The sequence below is a fragment of the Accipiter gentilis genome, chromosome 14 (assembly GCF_929443795.1).
Source record: "Accipiter gentilis chromosome 14, bAccGen1.1, whole genome shotgun sequence".
In the NCBI taxonomy this organism is placed as follows: domain Eukaryota; kingdom Metazoa; phylum Chordata; class Aves; order Accipitriformes; family Accipitridae; genus Astur; species Astur gentilis.
The window spans coordinates 32,362,833-32,383,650 of record NC_064893.1 but is presented as its reverse complement, the minus strand read 5'-3'; the positions used below and the strand labels follow the sequence as shown (position 1 = coordinate 32,383,650).

Below are 20,818 nucleotides of genomic sequence, written 5' to 3'. Positions count from 1 at the left end.
CTAAGCTGAAAAAGTCCGAAGTCTTAAATAGATAATGGTTATTAGATTTTCTGTACTACTGGTATCTTTATTTTAGGTAAGTGTGTGCCTTTCAGATGGTAAAAGGTTTGGGAAAAGAGGCTGAAGCTACAGATAAAAGCACAGAGCCCTTGAATCTATACTTTAAAATATTTGTTAACTTACTTTGACAGCTAAGCAATTCTAAACATAAGTATTTACATTGTGGCAACTTTCTCTAGTATAAAATATTTTGGACAGTAAACCCACTTCTGTTTATTCTGGACTTTCACATCAAGGCAGTGTTTGAGTGAAAGCATAATGGAAATACTTAAATGCAGCCTTTAAAATGTATTCTCTGATGCCAGCTGACCATGTTGTAGGAAAGTGTGTGCCTATTAAACACACCCAGACTGTAGCATGCCTCCCCATTCCTGGTGGCTTCAATACTTACCTGCTTTAAGTGAAAATTCTCTGTAAGTGTAGAAAGTTACATTTCTGTTATTTCGCTTCCATCTTGCCTTTAGCATATTATGAAGGATTGTCATAATAAAATAATGGGATGACAACTTTGCAATGAGCCCTCAACGTACGAGTTAGTGAACAACTGATTTGCTTTTGTTTTGTCTTTAGGAGATTCAGTTTTAGAGGTGTGTGGAGGCTGTTACCACTTACCGTAGAATATTCAAACTAGATACTAGGTAAGTACTGTATTTTCTGATTTCTTGTAGTGAAAAAAAAAAAAAATCCACTCATTTAAGTGCAAAATAATGCTGAGGAAACAAAGTTCAAAGTTTCTTATAGAAATCTCTAATACCTCACGAAGCCAAGCTTAAAATTCCTCATATTTTTCCTGATAATACATTCTTGTTGTCCTGGTTTTAGCTGGGATAGAGTTGATTGTCTTCCTAGTAGCTGGTACAGTGCTATGTTTTGAGTTCAGTATAAGAAGAATGTTGATAACACTGATGTTTTCAGTTGTTGCTAAGTACTGTTTAGTCTAAAGTCAAGGATTTTGCAGCTTCTTGTGCCCAGCCAGCAAGAAGGCTGGAGGGGCACAAGAAGTTGGGAGGGGACACAGCCAGGGCAGCTGTCCCAAAGTAGCCAACGGGGTATTCCATACCATGGGACACCATGTCTAGTGTATAAACTGGGGGCAGTGGTGGTGGGGGGATCGCTGCTCAGGGACTAACTGGGTGTCGATCGGCGGGCAGTGAGCAATTGCACTGTGCATCATTTGTACATTCCAATCCTTTTATTATTACTGTTATCATTTTACTAGTGTTATCATATCGTTATTAGTTTCTTCTTTCTTGTTCTATAAAACTGTTCTTATCTCAACCATTGAGTTTTACTTCTTTTCCTGATTTTCTCCCCTGTCCCACTGGGGGCAGGGACAGTGAGTAAGCGGCCGTGTGGCGCTTAGTTGCTGGCTGGGGTTAAACCATGACACTTGTGTATATTTCGCTCCTCTCCCCTTTAGAAATGATTTTTGTCACCCTAGAAAAATACCAGATTGTGAGACAACTCTAAATGAATCTGGGACAGATGGACAGGATGCAGAGGCCAGTGGTGCTATTCTGTTTTTTGTGACAAATCAATATTTACTGAGGCGTTTTCTGGCTTGGTGTTTTTATTTAGACTTACTAATAAACACTGGTTGAGATAGAATAATCTAGTTTAAGATTAACACCTGTAGTTAACTGTCTGCACTGGAAATCTTTGAAAAGCTAGTAGTCTTAAATTTAACTGACATTATGTTTTACGGTGTAGTCAGTAACCAGAAATGCTTTGTGGAATACAAATCTTTCCTAAAATACTCTAGTGCTTCCTAAAATTGTACAATAAAGCATCAACTAGGCGTAATTTTTGTAAGAGCTGGCAAAACATCGTTTCCAAGCTTGGCTCTTTAATCATCTGCTAATATGCTCTTAAAACTGTCATTGCAGAGGGCTTGACAATGTTACAGATAGTTTGTATTGGATGCTTGCCGGGTTAGTACCTCAGGGGTGTTGGGCTGTGCTAGGAGAGCAGCCTACCTCTTTTCCTGTCCAGCACTTTCAGCATGGCTTTGAGCTTGTCTTTCTCATTCCTCTTGTTTCCTATTTGTCCCTTTTGGGGATTTCTCTATTCTGTGTTACTGGGAAGCTGTTTTGTTCTTCTGGTTTCAACCAAACTTGTTGCAATTTGGATAGAGAGTATCAATTAAGGTTAATGACCTTCCATTATCCTTTGTTTAGTGGGTGAGTATCATTTACCATGTCAGGAGGTGGTGGATTTTGCCCGTTACGGTGGGATTTCACTTTTTGGAACAACTGTTGACAGCCAGATTCCCTACATTGAAGATAGACACTTCACTAAAGTTGTTGTGAACAGCATGTATTTAAAGGTCTGTGCACTGGCAGATGCATTCAGGACATGATTTTTTTTTTTTTTAAACTTTTTTTTGTTTTTTTAGTAACTTAAACTTAGGACTATGCAGATATTAAGAAAATTGAAATTCTGGTGAAGATTGTACCCCAATGTCCTGCTGCAGTAGTGTTTTTAAAGTTAACGTTGTTTGGTTTCCTTTGCCCCTTCTGATTTTTATCAGTGGAGCTGAACAGTCACAACTCCTTTCAAAAGCAGTCTTTCCTACAGTGAGGAAATCCAAGTGAGCAGCTGTGCCTTTGTGACTTACATGGGAAAATGTACAGAATTAATTGGAAATGTGAAAAGTGATATTTTGGGCAACTTGGTACTTTACAGTATCCAGAGGTTTGTTCATGAATAAATACTTCATGCTTCAGCCTTGAAGTGAAATGAAAAGTACCGCTGTTAGCCTGCTTCCGGATGCTAATGACACTGAAATATTGTTGATATACTGTCCATCGAATTAGTTGTCTATCCCTTTACTGGTGCAAGGCGGTTCTTTCTAGTAGGGATCTGACTCCTGCGATGCCGTGTTGTTACAAGCATCTGCTCCTTGTGCAAGCAGTGTCAGTAACCTCCACCCTCCATCCTGCCCCACAGCTAAGCACGTTTTCTTCGAAAAGTTGATCCCCCCTCGCTGCCCCTTTCTTTCCAGTTAAATTCTTTGCAGCATCTTGTGGTGGGGTCAGATGAAGTTTTAGTCCTCCCTCACTGCTTCTGGCCACCTGATCTGTTGTCACCCTTTTTGGTGCTGGCATTCATTGGGATGTTCTGTGAGTATTTAATTCCCTAAACTGGCAGAGAACTATTCATTTTTTCTTGGCTGTAATAATAGTTTGCCATTTTAATGAGCTAAATACAACTTAGGAAAGGGTCAGCAGACCTGGCAGAAACTTAAGGTCCCACCAGTTCCATGAAACTTGATAGGATTCTTTTGGGAAGGTAAAAAGAAAATCAGTCTTTCTAAGGTTCAGTTTACTGTTGGTATATTTAAAATGTTAAGGCTGGCTTCCATATAACCTTTCAGATTTAATCTAAGTCTTTTGAGCAAGGTGGTACCAATTATACTTACCTGGTCATGCTGAAAACGGTTGCATTTTCTGGTAAAGCTGACTAACGCAGGATGTTCTGGTACACAGATGGTTAAAAACTGTGCTGTTTAATCCAGGGGATTACCTTTCTTCAGAGCCTTCTGACAGAAACCTCTTCAGGGCATCCTGCTTGGTTAGAATATGTAGCAGATGGCTTGTTGCTGCTGAATACAACACTTTTTAAAAATACAGAGCAGCTTTCACTATGGCGAATTAGAGCCACTTGTAAAAACAGTAGGATAGATAATATCCTGGTTTATGAAGTACTCTGAACTTAAATAACTTGCACCTTTATTGTCTGTTTCATATTTGAAAAGCCAAAGGTTGCGTTCCTAGTAATAATACTCTTCTGTTCCCTTAAATAACAAGCTTCCCAGATGAATTCCCATTACCACATTGTCCTCCACTCTTCTGCCAAGGCCAACGTGTCCATTTCATACCAGTTTTGAAAAGCAGACACCCCATTACACCAAACTCCAGATACCCTGAACTGTTCAGATTGAAGTGATTAAAGATTGTAGCAGTGTGGAATTTTATTCCTATGCCTGTCTTTATTCTTGACAGGCAGCCTGCAGACTGATAGACCTCGCCTGGATCAAATTAAATTCATTTTTATTAAACAAATTGGCCTTAATTTAACAGTGGAGATTTTATTAAGCAGAACATAGCATATACCTGTGATCTGCAGCATCTGTGCACCAAGGGCATGTTGGATTGATATTAAAGGAAGCTTGTTATGCCTAAATAGAGCTACAGACTTTAAACAACACAAATGTTCATAATGTCCTCGAAGCTCCAGTTTAAAGCAATGCCTTTGGAAGAGCTAAATTAACATGTACAATCTCAACCAGGATGTATTTTTTTTTTTTCCCCCGCCCCGACTTCAGATTAATCCCACAGGTCCCTGGCAAAGAGCAATAGCGATAGACACACTCCCCTTAGCTGGATGCTGCTAATGAGTGACTGACGTGATAGAGCTGCAGGAGGGTTTCCTGGGAGGGCTGCAGGGAAGCGGTGGTGGTTGTGGTCGGAGAGCAGGAGAAGCTGCACAGGGGAGCCAGGGCAGCGGTTGGAGCAGGCCTGTACGATTAGCTAGATTACCAGATAGACGTCAGGATCATCAGTCTTTGACCTCAGCGCTGGGACCGCTTGGGTGGAGGGGGCTGGGAGGCTGTGGCCATGTTGACCCATAGCTGCGGATGGGAAGAGGCTGTCCCAGAGGGTTGTGCCTGGTGTATTCCTGCATGTGGGATTTCTTGCCTGAAATGTTTTGGTTTTTTTTTTTTCCTGACACTGAATCAGATTGTGCCCAAATAAATGAGTTGTTTGTATTGTGTCTTGCAGCACTCAATAATTTTCCTCTCACACAGAAAACTTTTGGTAGCTGAACATCATAATTAAAAAAAAAATAAAATTCTCTCCCTACCCACATACTCACCTTCCAGATTTGGGGTGTATTTTGAATTCTTAGCCAAAGCATTAGAATTTAGACCTATTATTACTATTAATAATAATTTATAGCTTCCTTATTAGGTAGCTTAATTAAACTTACCAGAGCTGCTAAAGACTTCTTGAAGGAAATTAGATGAGAGTTTGCTAGTTTAGCCAGTGTATTCCAATCGAAGAACCTGGACATAGTGCCCAGTGTTAAACTAATCTAAAGTTGCAGAGGCCGAATGCGGAAGAGTAGTTAACAATAGGCTCCGGGATGAACAAGAAAGTTGTAATGCCTCTATCCACATCCTTGTCACTTAGTCACACTTGTACAGGCATGACGATACCCGTGTGTTGGTACAAACAGAACTGTGGTTTTTGTGAAGTGTATCAATGGTATGAGGTCATATCGAGAACCAGGCAGTGCGAGATGCGATGTCTGAGAGTATTTCTTTCAGGTTGCCTTTTAAAAGCTGAAGTTACTAACTTTGTTATATAAGGCAAAGGGTTAAATTAGAAAAGTCTGGTGCTTTAAATATCTTTTTCAAAGACTACATAATCTGGTGTAGGCTAACTGTAATGACATAATCCAAAAATAGCCAATAGTCTTCTCCTCAATGCTCATCCTTGCTGCAGTTCTGCAGCTAAAGAATGGCAAATGCTAATCTCCTCAGGATGTTAGAGGACATAACCGTATCTGTCCGTGACATGGCACAGGACAGACCTCTAGGGTCTTTCACATTTGAATTTGGAGCAGGAGGTTAATCCGCGTTCAAGTACCATGATTTTAACTAGAATACATGTTAGATGTTTGATCCATGACTTTAAATTACGAGAGGGGAGATGTCCTCCTCTCTAAGCGGGCAGGCATTCCCTCTTTTGTAGTAGGATGCACAGGCCTAGTCAAACTGGATTTTGTCTAAAGGATTCTGCTTGACCTGGTGTCAGTGATAAGATGGGAGGCTGAGGTTTTGGGAGGTATGTGGAGGTTTGGTTTGTTGGTGGTTTTTTTTGTTGTTGTTGGTTTTGTTTTTTAATGTAACAGAATGTCTGCAATTGAAAATGCAAATGAAATCACTTACCCCTATGCAAGTGTGGCGCAAAAAGGCATCCTCAATGTAACAGCAACCTCTCTGTTGTCAAGTTGTTTTTATAGGTATTATCACAAATAAGACTAAGAAATAAGATGAAGTAGCTTTAGGGATGTGTTATGTAGTACACAGCTATGCCTCAGCTGTTGATTTTGGTTTTTTAGAAATAAGAGTTGAGTATGTACAGTAGTAATTCTAGGGTGCCTGGTGTTGTGCTGAAAATGTAATACTTTTTTTTTCACTGATAATTCACTGAGTTTTGTAACTTTAACTTCCACATATGTTAAGAGCCTTTTCTTTTCAAAGCACATTTAATCATTATAAAAGATTAATTTCACACGCAAGCTCTGGTTTTAAGGACGATTTGATTAATGAGGTCTGTGTTCTTCTTTGCTTAAGTGTTTCTTAATCTCTTTTTGTCAGGGGCCAGTTTTCTCTTCAGGTTAGTTCAAGATGGCAGACCAGAGGCAACGTTCGCTCTCTACCTCTGGAGAATCGTTATACCACGTGCTGGGGTTGGACAAGAATGCCACTTCAGATGACATCAAAAAGTCATACAGGTAAAGGTTCACGTTTTATACCTGTTGCCCAATAGCACTAATAGCTTTAATTAAGTGTTCAACAGATCGCCTATTTACATATAGGCTCGAGTTGATTTATTTAAACCTTTTTCAAGAAAAACTTGTAAGAAAACTAGTGAAAACATGGTTGCTTCTTGCAAAAATTGGTGTGAAAACATGCCTAGGCTTCAATTCTCAGATGTGCAGTATCATTCTGAAAGGTCTTTATCTAAAGTTGATGTATTGGCTTTGTGTGGCAAGGTTTTGGTAGTGGGGGTGTTACAGGGGTGGCTTCTGTAAGAAGCTGCTGGAAGCTTTCCCTGTGTCCGACAGAGCCAATACCAGCCGGCTCTAAGATGGACCCACCGCTGGCCAAGGCTGAGCCCATCAGCAATAGTGGTAATGCCTCTGTGATAACATTAAGAAGGAAAAAAAAGTTGCAGGACAGACAGAAACAGCAGCCGGAGAGAGGAGTGAGAACATGTAAGAGAAACAACCCTGCAGGCACCAAAGTCAGTGAAGAAGGAGAGGGAGGAGGTGCTCCAGATGCTGGAGCAGAGATTCCCCTGCAGCCCGTGGTGAAGACCACGGTGAGGCAGGCTGTCCCCCTGCAGTCCTGGAGGTCCACGGTGGAGCAGATATCCACCTGCTGCAGGTGGGTGCCCAAAGGAGGCTGTGACCCCGTGGGAAGCCCGTGCTGGAGCAGGCTCCTGGCAGGACCTGCGGATCTGTGGAGAGACGAGCCCACAGAGCAGGTTTTGTGGCAGGACTTGTGACCCCGTGGGGGACCCATGCTGGAGCAGTGTGCTCCTGAAGGACTGCACACCATGGAAGGAACCCATGCTGGAGCAGCTCATGAAGAACTGCAGCCCGTGGGAAGGACCCACGTTGGAGAAGTTTGTCGAGGACTGTCTCCTGTGGGAGGGACCCCACGCTGGAGCAGGGGAAGAGCGTGATGAGTCCTGCCCCTGAGGAGGATGAAGCGGCAGAAATAACGTGTGACGAACTGACCGTAAACCCCATTCCCTGTCCCCCTGTGCTGCTGGGGGGCTAGGTAGAGAATCCAGGAGTGAAGTTGTGCCTGAGAAGAAGGGAGGGGTGGTGGGAAGGTGTTCTGAGATTTGGTTTTATTTCTCATTACCCTGCTCTGGTTGATTGGTAATAAATTGAGTTCATTTTCCCCAAGTTGAGTTTGTTTTGCCTGTGATGGTAATTGGTGAGTGATCTCTCCTGTCCTTATCTCAACCCACAAGCCCTTTGTTATATTTTCTCTCCCCTGTCCAGCTGAGGAGGGGGGAGTGATAGAACAGCTTTGGTGGGCACCTGGCGTCGAGCCAGGGTCAACCCGCCACAGTTGAACAGAATTTTAAGACAGTGTAATCAGAGTTAAATTCTTCATGTCACGTAGCCTTGTGTCTGGCTTACAGGGATCACAGATGTGCAGTACTGCCCTTTTGTCCATAGTTTCCAATTCTGGCACAGTGGGGTATAGATTAAAGATGCAAATAAGGATGAAGACTGAGTATCAACAATGACTTTTTTCTAAAAATCCATTCAAAATTTCTTATTCCTTGTGGAGTTACTATTTTAAAGAGGGTTTTTTCTTTATTTCTTTTGTTATAGAGTTAGATGCATGAAGTGACTTCATACTGACCAAATAAAAACAAAAAACAAAGTCCTGTAACATCTTCCCTTGCCACATTACCCCAAAATCTGCTTAAAAGCTATTGCTGCTTCACCTTAAGCATGAGCTGCAGTCTTGCAGACTATTTGACAAGTGGCAATGTATTTAACATTACACTAGGTGTCAGTAGTAATCTTTACATGAGGATATTCTTTTTCAAAGTTGTTTTCTTTTAGTCTTTAAAACTTTACCAGAACTTTTTCCCTTTCAAAGTTATGTCTTAATACTAATGGCAACTATATGGTGAAGTCGATGAATAAACTGGTTCCACAGATTCTCAAAAATAAGCTGTGCCTTCCTAAAATCTTTAAGTGGAACTTTGAATCTGTAATCTTCAAGCCTTAGCAACTGGAAAATAATTTTACTTTCTTGGGGGGAAAAATCTGTAACAGTTTTTCCTTTGGAGGAATGACCCAACTAGATCCTAGGGTGAAATGTCGCTGCTTCATACTTACCTGAACCTTTATCTAATCTTGTTTCCTCTGCTGCACCTTTACAAAAGGAGGACTGACCACCTCTTGTTTTCATTCCATTTGAACATTCTTTGCTGGCCTGTGGCCTATGGGGTTTGTGTACATGTAGGAAATGGGAAATTAAAAATATTTATTTATTGCAGCCTAATAGTAGCTAAGCCCTTCCCTCTAATTATAAAAACTGTAATTTTCAGTCCTTACTGAGGCTATGGCGTTAGTGGCAGCTGTGGACGTTATTTACTCAAGCAGCATCATTCACAGTTTGAGTGTTTCAAGTGCTCACTCAATTTATTGTTTGAATGTTGTGATATATTTACATGCGCATCCACGTGTGTGCTTGCATAAATCTTTATTTTATGTTTGTCTAAACATTTCCCCACTGCAAAGTTGACATGTGTAAACATCTGCAGGCTTCTAGTGTATTTCTCAAATATGGCACTTTGTGGTAATTTTCTGTAGGAGGTCAAGTACCTTTTTTGGTGTGGCATACAATTCTGTATTATTTTTCTACTTGGGAGCACATTTTTTCTGTTTATAAGGAGGTGTTGGCCAGTTATTTCTATTGGTTTCTATAAATAGCCTGGGCCATGTCAGAACTAGCAAATTTATCAATGTTTAATCTGATATTTTTTTTGTGCTATGCTCAAATACCTCTGGGGACTGTAAACTGCTGTCATTTAGCTGTAAGAGATGTAGCATGATTAGGGGAGGTACGTTGTGATTTCCTGGTATCTCGAAACTCTGAAGTGTTTTCTATTCTAGCAGGCCATGAACTGAAAAGTACTTTGTTCCTGCACAGGAATTGGTGAATTAACCACAAGTGATTGTCTGTTCTATTTTTGTGTTTAGATGCTGCGGATTAGCTGTGGTAGCTTGCTTTTATTTAGTGTTTGGTATGACATCTTAGACTTGTGCTGTGTCTTTTTTCTGTTAGCTTGGCCTTTGCTTTAGCAGGAGCAAAACTTACTGGTGGAAATTGCCGGAGCTGAGGGGTAAAAAAAGGCTACTACTTTCCTTCAATGTTTCTCTTTTTTTCCATTGGATTTCTGAGCGCCAAATCTAACAGTCTGAAGTCAGTCCTGTGAATTAAGTTAGATACTGCTGTAGCCTTTTGTTATCATCTAAGGGAGAATCATCAGTGAAGTTGTTAAGTTAGATACTGCTGTAGCCTTTTGTTATCATCTAAGGGAGAATCATCAGTGAAGTTGAATCACAGATGAAGGAAACCAATTGGAACTTGAAAGTCTCCCTTCAGTGACAGGCTATGGAATAAAAAAAAAATAATATCAAAAACCAGGAACCCAAATCGCAGTTTTTAATCTATAATAATCTCTTTTCTCTTTCTGCAGGAAACTGGCATTGAAATACCATCCTGATAAAAACCCTGATAACCCAGAGGCAGCAGAAAAATTTAAAGAGATCAATAATGCACATGCAATATTGACCGATGCCACAAAGCGAAACATTTACGATAAGTATGGTTCTCTGGGTCTGTATGTAGCAGAGCAGTTTGGTGAAGAAAATGTGAACACGTACTTCGTGCTGTCCAGCTGGTGGGCAAAGGTAAATAAAAGTGCAAAGAGAAGTTATCCTGGATTGGCATTTAAAACTCTTGAAGAGCTTCATTTGATAATTGTGTTTGTTTCTACTTTTGGAAATTGCTGAATTTCTGACACATGGTAATTAACCTCTTACTGTGTTGCCATCTCTAGTTCAGAAGTATTTTTCTGTTACCTTTCAGTGATTCAGGCCTAATAAGCAAGACTTATATTACTAAGAGAATCTTGGACCCTTCTAGTGGATTTAAAAGTGAGGAAGATCTGGGGGGGTATTCTTTCTAGTAGTATCTGCTAAATGATTTTGCAGAACAAGTCCTGACTGTGAACTTGAGCTAACACAGGAGATTGTCTTTAGAAGTATGCTTACAAAATTACTCAGAGGCTTCCCTGAACAAATGTCACTTCTTCAGCTCTTCTCTGATGTGAGAGACTGCAGGTTATTTGTTCACTTGCCTATCCTTGTTTCTCGTGCAGCAGAAAGAGCATCACCAGTATACCAAAATTACACTGCAAGCTCATGTTTCCTCACAAATGCAGGCAAAAAGCTGTTCAAAAGTATTGCATGCATGCAGTAGACGTAACAATTATTGTATAGATGCCTTCTAGGAGTCTTCTGTCAGTACCAAGGAATTGCTGTATTTTACTGAACTATTTTTAAGCAGAATATGCTTCTGTCTTTTTAAGTAACACATTTTAAAATCACCACATTTACTCAAAAGTGCAAAACCCCTATGTGTTGCACATTTACACATTTCTCATACCGAAATTGTCCAGGCTTTTGCATTTCGGAGTTCATGTTACTGCAGTCTGCTTGCACAGAAAGTAGTAAGTAAAAGACAGTGTGACTATGAAACTGAAGTATGAAATCATAACTGCACCAGCTTACTTGAGTGACATGATGTTGTTCACAGTGCTTTATGGGTGATTAAAACCTTTTCCTAGTCTTGGCATTTCATTTCATGGGTTCATTTTTCTACCCTTTGCCAGCATTATCTCCACCTCTTGATTCCCCTGCAGTAAGAGAATAGTTTTATCAGTGTGCTTGTTTGCTATTTTTCAAATTATTTTTTCAAACAATTGTGCAGTGACCTATATGAGGATTTTAATTTTGCCCATTGTCACTGTGATAAGCACCTGGCAGGCTTGACTAGCTTTGAGTTTCCTTGGTCACGTATTGGTAGCATCTAACCTCAGCACCCCAAACTTCGGTATGGTGAGCTTTGCAGCCACGCCTTCGACCTGGGTAGATCAAAGTCCCTGCTGTAGCTACATCGCGACCTGTGCATCAACTAGCTAGCATAAATCTTTTCCAGGGTTATTTATGCATGCTACAATCTGTCCTAAACTATTGTACCTCTGGATTTTAATACAGATACACTTCTTAGACCTGTATCTTCTTCCAGAGGTAGCAGAATAGTTCACTTTAAACCTAAATTGCAGGAATTCTTTGAGTAAACCAGGTTGGCAGTATTCACCTGAGTATAAAATGTTGGAAGCTGCAGCCATATTTTGTACATATTTTTAAATATATCTTGGTGATGAAGTATAAAACTAGCTAGTAAGTTCTGTGTCTACATTGCTGTATTTTTGGTCTCTGGTTCCTGTATCTGAGTCTCACAAACTCGGTGATCGTGGCGTGGTAGGCACAGGTTATGAATATTTCTTTGTCTTCTGTCCTCTGCAGGCCTTGTTTGTGTTCTGTGGGCTCATCACAGGCTGCTATTGCTGTTGCTGTCTGTGCTGCTGCTGTAATTGTTGCTGTGGGAAGTGTAAACCTAAACCTCCTGAGGGTGAAGAGCAGGAATACTACGTCTCTCCAGAGGACTTGGAGGCACAGTTGCAGTCAGATGAAAGGGGTAGGTAAAAACCCTGTGAGTTTTCTGGAATAACCATCAGTCTCTGACAGAGTGCTTGGTGTGCTGGTTGAGGAGCAGCGCTTGCTTTGTAGAGATCAGCACAGGTCTTGGATTGTAGATGGTAGTAAGGGAATACTTGTGACACAGGAGTTATGTGGGTGACGCCAACACCAGAGATACGGTTGCTGAAAAGTCCTGGAGGGTCTTTGTTGAACTTGGTGGGGTCGGCTTCAGAGCAGTAGGTGATGACCGTCATTTAGCTTCTTTCCCACGTCGCTGGAGTAACATACCAGCCAGACACGTGTGATTATAGAAAGGGGCTCTTTTACCCCAAAGGATAGGGGGTGTCAAGGCGGCTTTGTTAACTGCGTCAGATGTAAAGGAAATGGGACGGCTACCCTAGCAGCTGTATCTGATACTGTTAATGAAGATATAATGCTATTCCTGCAGAATTAAACCAATCATTTAAAAAATTGTAGAGCCATGTGTATGCTCTGATCATGTTTTTAACAGGCATTGCTGAATGGTGGGCAAGGATCAGCTGCTTTTACATGAAGAAGGAAATATAAAAATGTTCCACATGTAGATTTGAGTTGAATGGTATTGTGTGTGGACTGAAAAACAGTAAATTAACATTATGCTCTTAGTGGAGTGTAAAATTGTTATCAATGCGTTTTAGGGAGATGTAACTTATGCTTACCAAAACATACAATGCTGGGTTTTTTTCCTTAGTGTGCTAAGCCTTTTGTCTTCGCTTTTCAGAGGCCTCAGACGCACCTATTGTGATACAGCCAGCATCAGCCACAGAGACAACCCAGCTCACAGCTGACTCCCACCCCAGCTACCACACTGATGGATTTAATTAAGTTAAGGAAACACTGTAATTAGAATGGATTAAAAAAATACATGGCCAACTCAACACTAGATTCATGAACATTAGAAGTAGAGAATGGGGAGGGGGAATAATTCTGCCACAGTAAGAAGGCAGCTTTCCAACCTGCCGAAAATATTTTGTAATCCCTTCAGCCTTTTGTCACCTTTCAGTGTCGTATCTTGATGATACGTGAAGTGCTGTAGCATGCAGTATTTAAAGCAGTTTAGCTACGGTCTTATTTGTTTCCTTTTTTTTCCCCGTTGTTTTTTTTTTTTTATAGCATGTATGGAGTTATGTTAAATGTCTGTGATGTAATGTATTGAGTTGTCACAATATAAGTGTGATGGAGACATTCTGCATTTTAAGCAGTGGTACTGGCCTAAAAATGAGATTTAAGGTGTTTCACAGAAGCCACCATTCTTCCGTACAGCTGAGCTGTCAAATACCTTTAAAAGTCCATGATTTTCATTTGAGTGCAACAAACCAATTCTTTTATTCCTCATTCTATTCCTGCGTTGTTACCTAAGCAAGTTTACAAAGCCAAGAACCAAAAAATGCCAGTCCTGCAGAGCTGGAGTTCTCTCTAATGCTGGTTTTCAGCTTAAATAAATCTACCTTGAAAAATAAAAAGGGAGAGTTTCCAATTGATGAAACAGCTCTTTACGTGTAAGGCGATCTTCAGTGACAATATAACCACAAACTGTAGTTTGCCACAAAACCAACTGTGAATGGGCTTATTTGGTGGTGGCACTGGGATTTTAACTTCAAGCACAATTCTGTTTTGGTTTGAGTTCAGTCATTTTCCTGAAATGCTAAAGACCAAATCGTGCAGCTTTTTTTTTTTTTTTTTTTGAATGCATGAGAATCTTAAAGTGAAATTTGTTAATTGGTTTTCACTGAGCAAGTGAGTAAAATGCAGACAGTAGGCAACAGCATAAACATTTAAAAAAATTGGTTTTAAAAAATTTGTTCTAATAATTTGAGATTTTAATAGACAAATGGGGTATTACGTGTCTTTTTTTAAAGCTTTTATAATACACTAGCCCTTTACTTTTCTTATGAACATCTTTGAGGAGTACTTAAATGGATTTTTAAGAACAAAACATCTTTCTTTGTGTTTATATTGTATAATTTGCACATTGTCTTGCATTTAGACTTGTTTACACCAGTGTTTTTCTTTTCCTCAGAACAACTATGGGGAAACCATTGAAAGGTTTCCTGTACTATTGTGAAACCAAATCATGTTTGAATACTGCTCTGGTAACTGTGGTTTATTGAGGTTTAACTGTTAAAAAAAGCATTTTAGGCAGCTACTGAATTGCTGGTATATTTTGTTGTTAATAATCCTGCTTTAGATGATAGAAAGTCAGGATCTAGAACAGCTACCAGAGAACCTACACTTGGCACTTTTAGCAGTTAATTACAGCCTCTTTAATTTTGATCTTTATGGTTTTTGTATCACAATGCCTCTAACTGTATTTTGTATCCCCTGTCTCCCCTTTTCATTTTTCACCTGTTTCTGTTGAGAGGCTATTTACAGTTTTCCACCCTGTGTTTGCTGCTCTCTTACAAGATCCAGGTGTTACTTTTGAATGGGGTAAAGCACTGTCAGTCTGTAAGAAAACCACCAGAAAAGGAAGGCGACTCTCCTGCCAGAGAATCATTCAGAATATATTTTCACACTATCTTTGCATGAGCCAAAAATGATGGAGCACGTGAGATCTGACATGAAACCGCGTTAAACGTACTAGGTAGAAGAAAATGTTCTTAACCCGTTCTCAATGCTAAGTGAGGAATGTTTGCAAAATCAGACTTTCCTGTAGCTGTAGGTACAAGCACATGTTTGTTGCCTGCATGTGAGCTTGTTGCAAATAAGCATGCTTGTGATACCACATCAGGTCCCAAAAATTCAAGAAGAAATGTTACTTTTAATTAACTGGCTAGATTTCAGTAGCACACTTAAGTCATTTTTTCCTCGTTGATAGTCCTTTTAGACCTGGAACTTGGTGGTTTACTGGAAGATACTTTTAACTTTTTCTGTCTGGAAAACTCTCTTGGGTGGCCTTGAGGACAGTTGTGTATGATTTGGCTTGAGGTCCTTATTTAATTAAAGTCTTTGTTTGACCCCTTGGAATGAAAAGCAATTTTTTAAGCTTAAAAAAATAATGTCACATTGGCTGTCCTTGTAGATTTTGCCTGAAGCCTGTTCTTGATGTTGAATTGCACGCTGGAGTATGCTTGAATTCTGCAGGCTTTCTCCCCTAAAAACTCACTGGTTAAAATTGCCCTTATCTGTGCAAATTATGTTCTTGGTAAAAAAGAAATAGTGTTAGGGGGTTTTGGGGGGCTTTGTAAATAAGCAGAGTTGGTCAGAGTGACTTGGTAGAATGAGGGAGAGGCTGTTTCCATTGTTTGTCGTACTCTGTGCCCCCGTGTTCATCTAGATGGGTAACACAAAGCCAGTTGTTTCGATGATTGTTGCTCTGCTGTGGAGCAGCTGTGACCCCCGAGGCTGGGGGCTGGTTGTCGGTGTTAAGCTGGAATAACACTCTCTTATTATTTAACCCCTCTGGGCTACTTCCACTGAACTAGAAAGGCTGGCAGGAGGTTGTGGCTCCAGGGGGGGCTGTAGTGCACCTGGAGTCGCTCCGCAGGCTCCTGACATCAGAACCGAAATGTGGGCAGCAAATGAGGGTTAGAGGCGATACCGTTACCTGTTGTTTCGCACTGCTTGGGAAAAGGTTACATCCAGGATAAATTGGCTGGTTTAGTTCTTTGCTTAGCAAGGCATGAGTTTGAAAGAGACTGCTTTCCTTTCAGCTGCATCTGTGGGTGGTGTGTGAATAGTAAATTAGTCTGTATGCTGTTACTTGCCAGAATGATGTTAGATACTCCAAGGGAAACTACTCTAAGATCCCAGTTACAAGGAATGACAGGAAAACACATTTTTAGATGAATATTCATGGGTTTTGAAACTGTTTTAAGTTTGCCCATGTTACTCTGTAATCTCTGAATTTAAGATTATTGTGTATTAATGTAGTTCTTCTTGAAGTATATAAGAAAGCTATTTAAACATTGCTTCTTTCAAACAAAACTTGTGTAATTGGAAGATAAGTAGGTTAAAGCCCACTTTTTTTCTGCTCTTGTAGGTGAGGTAGAAGAGTAACCCAGGCTCTAACATAAGTTGCACTTCAAAATGGCCAAGCTGAATCCTAGTAAATGCAAAGTTGTATTGGAAATAATGGTTAAAAATCTGGCACAGAAAATCACTCAGCAGTTCTGAGCTTGGGCGGATGGAGCTGCAGTGTCCCCACCAGAACTGCAATAGCACAGCATTGCAGGCACTGCAGCCCCTTACCTGGCTTACATGCAGAATGTTTCCTTCCAAAATTAAACCTGAACACTGTTGATCTCTGTTCAGCGTGTTGCCAGAATTAAAACTTGAGCTTTGACTTTTTTGTTTGTTTGTTTTGTTTCTTAAAAGTTGTATCATTTTTTACAAGTTGCCTGAGACCTCTGTTTCCGTAGTTCAGCCACCTCCATCTAGCTCATCGAACCTCTTCAGCACCAATTTTCTTAGCACTTGTAGCTCCTCCTGACGAGGAGGAGTATCGGGGAGAATCTGATCTGGAGAGCTTCTGCTGGCTGGTGTTTAGGACCACTGACTTTATTCCCGATCTGTGTTGCGTGGAGAGCCATTCGTAGCTTAGGGTGAGTAGGGAAAGCTACTGCCTCGCTGCAGAGAGTGCTCAGGTACCATCCCTCCCGGCTGCGGCCAAGCTGCTGGAGAAGGAGGTGGTGCTGGACCTGCAGTGCCCCGTCCTCCCTGGGGATGGGGAAATCCCCAACGCACTGTAGTACAACCAATTGTACGCTTCACTTGAAGTGAATGAAGGGGCATTGCACCCGTTAAATGCCAGTTTCATTTTGTTAGTGATGTTTGTAGGAAATTCTTAAATATTTATCTGTATATAAATTTGTTTATGTAAACCTCAGTGGCGTCCGATAGGGTGTAGATTTCTGCTGATTCCATGCAGTGATGTTTTAGAGCCATGTTACCTTTTTAGTCTTATTTTTAGATTTGTAATATTTTTAAACTGCTTTAGATATTAGTGCTCATAGTGTTCTTAAAATGTGATGCTCTTTGAGATTTGGGTGAGCACAGCCTGCAGTCTGAACAGAAACGCCCGTTGAGGAGGAAGGCTTGAGCACGGTACTGAGAAAGACCGAGTCCTGCAGTGGATCTGTGGTCAGGGGAGTACAGTCTTCAAACCCTTCGTGTCAGCCTATAAACACTACAGGTGTAACCAGGGCAGGAGCCCGACTGGAAAGATATTCCTGTCCCATCTGTAAAGCGGTTGTGTTGTGTGGTGTAGAGGGACACCAGTGTGCTTTCAGGGGGGTTATATCAGAGCATTTGTATCGTATACACTCCTTGAGAGAGGTACCTGCTTTTCTCAACTAGTTTGTGCTCTTCGTCTGTCTGGTGCCCTTCGGTGTTCTTGACATTTCCAGATAATTTAGGAAATGTGTTTGTGCTGCAGGTTTTTCCTACCCAATGCAACTGGGTATTGGCGTCATTTTTAACAGGAGGTTCTTGCAAGGTGGTCAGGGAGGCTTTTGCAGCCCCCGCCTCATGTTAATAATTCTGGATGCTATTTAAATACGCATTAATCTTAGAGCGCTGAAACGTAACCCCCCCAGTACAAGTGTTTATAGTGTAAGGTTGGTATAAATTTAACATGCTTAATCATCTGATGCCGCTTCTCTGTATTATAGTGGAAATCATCTAGTTTGTAGTGTATCATTACACCAACAACTGCTTAAAGTATCTTGAAAGAAATGTAACTGATAGCTAACAAGGTGGCAGGAAATTTGTCAGTGTTCAAGTCCTGCAAGAACCATGGGCTGCTCCTCGTCCTGCGCTGGGAGGCTTATGTGCTGTCTGGGACTCGGCAAGACTGAAATTCCCATTTCCTTCCAAGAAGTTGCTTTCTTTACTGTGAGAAGAAACTGTGTGAGGGAAGCTGTCTGTCTTTGACGTTTGCACAAGCCAAATGCCGTCAATCTGGAAGACAAACCTTCGTTTGGAAATCAAATGCCAACGTTACATGCACAGTTAATTTTTTTGTTAAAAGGATAGACGCTGGGAATTTCTGGTGGTTATATATATATATATGTATATGTATAGAGGAAGCTCTTATATAAAATGGCCATTCATTCTCAAGTGCTGTTGTCTTCTCTGCTCCCTTTCCCCCACAGCCAGCCATGTGGGTGTACTCTTGCAGTCTGTGAGCGGTTGCTTGTCATACCCTTCCAAAAATTTTAACGATCTACTTGAATTCCGCGAGGTGCCCTTTGTGCCCGGCCCCTCTGGCTGGAGCTGGGCTTTGCCTGCTCCGGCTTTCCTTCGGAGGAAGGAAGGGAAACCCGACGGTAATGAGGAGGGCAAGGGGCCATCTCTGGAATGACTTGGACTTGTGCAGGCTGGTGCGTGGGGTGTTTTAAATGTGGTCGATGTGCTCATCGCTAGAGGTGTCATAGAACACATTGATTTGGGTTTTTTTCCTTATACTCGTTTTCACCACATTGTACTCTCCAAAGTGGGACTCGATGAGCTCACAGAGCAAGGTCCAAACCCGCGCTGTAGCTTTGGATTGCAACATCATGTGTGTGTATGTATGTATATATGCACATATGTATATATTTATACAACAGGTGTGCACCTAGTACTTGCTGCTGTTTTTTCTTTGGTGGTAAAAACATGAAATTTGGCTCAAAGTACTGCTATGAACTCTCAGCCAGACAAGCAGAATGTTTGAGTTTTGTGTGTCCAGAATTGTGCTTTTTCCTTACAGCTGCAGGAGAAAAACCCAAACAAGATCAGTCAGGTTAAATGACTGGTGAAGGAAACGGTGGAAGGATCCTGTTGTATAAATAAACGGGTAGTACAAGCGGGAGAGCTGTGCTGTTTGAAAAGGAAAAGCAATCTTCTGCTCCCAAGGTCTTCCCTCCTTGCTCGAGTGAGTTTACACTTGAACAATGTGGCGTGTTTGCACGGCCTGCTCCGGTTACTCCCTTAACAGTGCTTGCAGGTGGGATTCATAAGGACTTGGAGTTATTGCAAGTCATAAAACTGAAGTTAGGCAGCGATCTGTGTAAAGGCACAATGATTGTGGCCAACGTATGTGTGAGTACCACCAAATCACTTCCAGTCATAGCGGGTCAAGCCTGCAGCTGGCCCTCCTCGGGCCTTTCGTTCCAGGGGCTGTTGCCTGACATACAAAACACTGGGGGGGGGGGGGGGGGGGGGGCAGTTCTGCTTCATGGCAGAAATAGGGGAATATTTGGGGGGGGGATTCCTTTATCGCTTACACATTTGAAGTTCTGTTTGTGTCCGTCACGGTAGATGAACTCTGAGGTTTGCCAAGTTCCGAACACTTGATGTTTCCTCGCCTGGATGCGTGCCGCCTGAGCCCATCACTGTCATTCCTTCCTTCCGCTCGTCCCCGCCTTCGCCCGCTTTTCTGGGCTGGGCGTGGATGGTTTGGTTTGTGTTATCGCAGACATCCGAGGCGGTTTATATTCATTTTGCATGTGAGCAAGGCCCTGAACTAAGTAATTCATCATGGGGTTTGGTTGTATTGGCCTCTTTATGAAGCCTGAGGGAGCTGAGGACGCTGAGAGAGAATGCGTTCTGCATTTGCACTGTACTTCAACTCGGGCGGGGTGGGGTGGGGGGAGTCCATCTTTAAAAAAAGAAAAAAAAAAATTGTAGAGAAAAAAAAAACCAAAACCAAATCACAATCGAAGTATAAATGCATCTGAAAAGTAATTATAATATAGACATATATATATTTTGTTATGTTACTAAAGGACCATACTTTGAACTGTATGTAAGTAGATGTGGCTGTTTGAACTTTGTGGATTGTAACACTTGATACTACTGAGCTCCTGTACATACACGCAGTTACGGCAGAAGGAATTATTTTCTGTTTTAGCATGGTAATTTGTGTATTGTATGTCTGAATATAAACTAAAATAAACATTGCTAAGTTATCTGAAACCACTGTTGTAAAATAAATGTTTTCAATGCAGAAATGCACATCGGCTTTTTCTTTCCCTATCTTAACTCGCCACAAGAGGAAGGCTCTGCACGGCCCGAGGGGGACATGCGTGGAGTTGGGTGGGACGTGGGAGAGGTCTCCCGTCTCCTGCTGTCCCTTGGGTGGGCACGCCGTGGTGCCCGGCAGCTCCTCGGCTCTGGTTGTGCGGATGGATGCGGCGTCCCTGGGACAGGGACTGCAACTGCTCCCTCCTGGCACCTCTTGCACCCGCCGTGGGCTCCCCAGCATTTTTTGAGCATTAAAGGCCAAAGCCCATTAAGGTGATGCTGGACTGTGGCAGGTATTTGCGGTGTAAATACAAGTTATAGTTGCCAGGTGGTGCGATAAATGATTGCAGGGTGCTGGGGAAGGGGCCGGCTGCTCCGGCCTTGGTGGAGGTCTGTCTGTTTGCAGTGAAAATACGCTTTTCTGAAGAAGGTCGCATTGTCAGAGACTGGTTTTGCTTCCTGGTGTTGCTGGTGGAGAAAGAGAAGCAGAGAGGAGTGAAAGATGTGCCGAAGGCTGCTACAAGGCTTGTTTCCAAGCCAAGGTGGGGACTGAGGCAGCGTAAACCTGAGTCCTGCCCCAGCACCAGTGGCTTCCATTACCCGTACGGCTTCCCTGGGATCACTCATTTTGAAGAGGTTAATTCCGCTTTTGATGGAAATCCACCAGAAGGAG

General features: G+C 41.7%; 1 protein-coding gene across 3 annotated transcripts in view; it reads left to right on the top strand.

The window, feature by feature from the left end:
- DNAJC5 (DnaJ heat shock protein family (Hsp40) member C5) overlaps nt 1-20,097 on the top strand; it is a 37,199-nt gene extending 17,102 nt beyond the window's left edge. For 2 of the 3 annotated variants that reach the window (XM_049816512.1, XM_049816511.1), the window contains exons 3-7: nt 631-698; nt 6,449-6,585; nt 10,092-10,305; nt 11,986-12,157; nt 12,920-20,097. In XM_049816512.1, coding sequence (XP_049672469.1) covers nt 6,479-6,585; nt 10,092-10,305; nt 11,986-12,157; nt 12,920-13,023 — 597 coding nt within the window. In that variant the 5' untranslated portion in view covers nt 631-698; nt 6,449-6,478 and the 3' untranslated portion in view covers nt 13,024-20,097. The remainder of the gene's footprint in view (nt 1-630; nt 699-6,448; nt 6,586-10,091; nt 10,306-11,985; nt 12,158-12,919) is intronic. The other variant, XM_049816513.1, reaches the window with a different exon arrangement.
- The last annotated feature ends 721 nt before the right edge of the window (nt 20,098-20,818 follow it).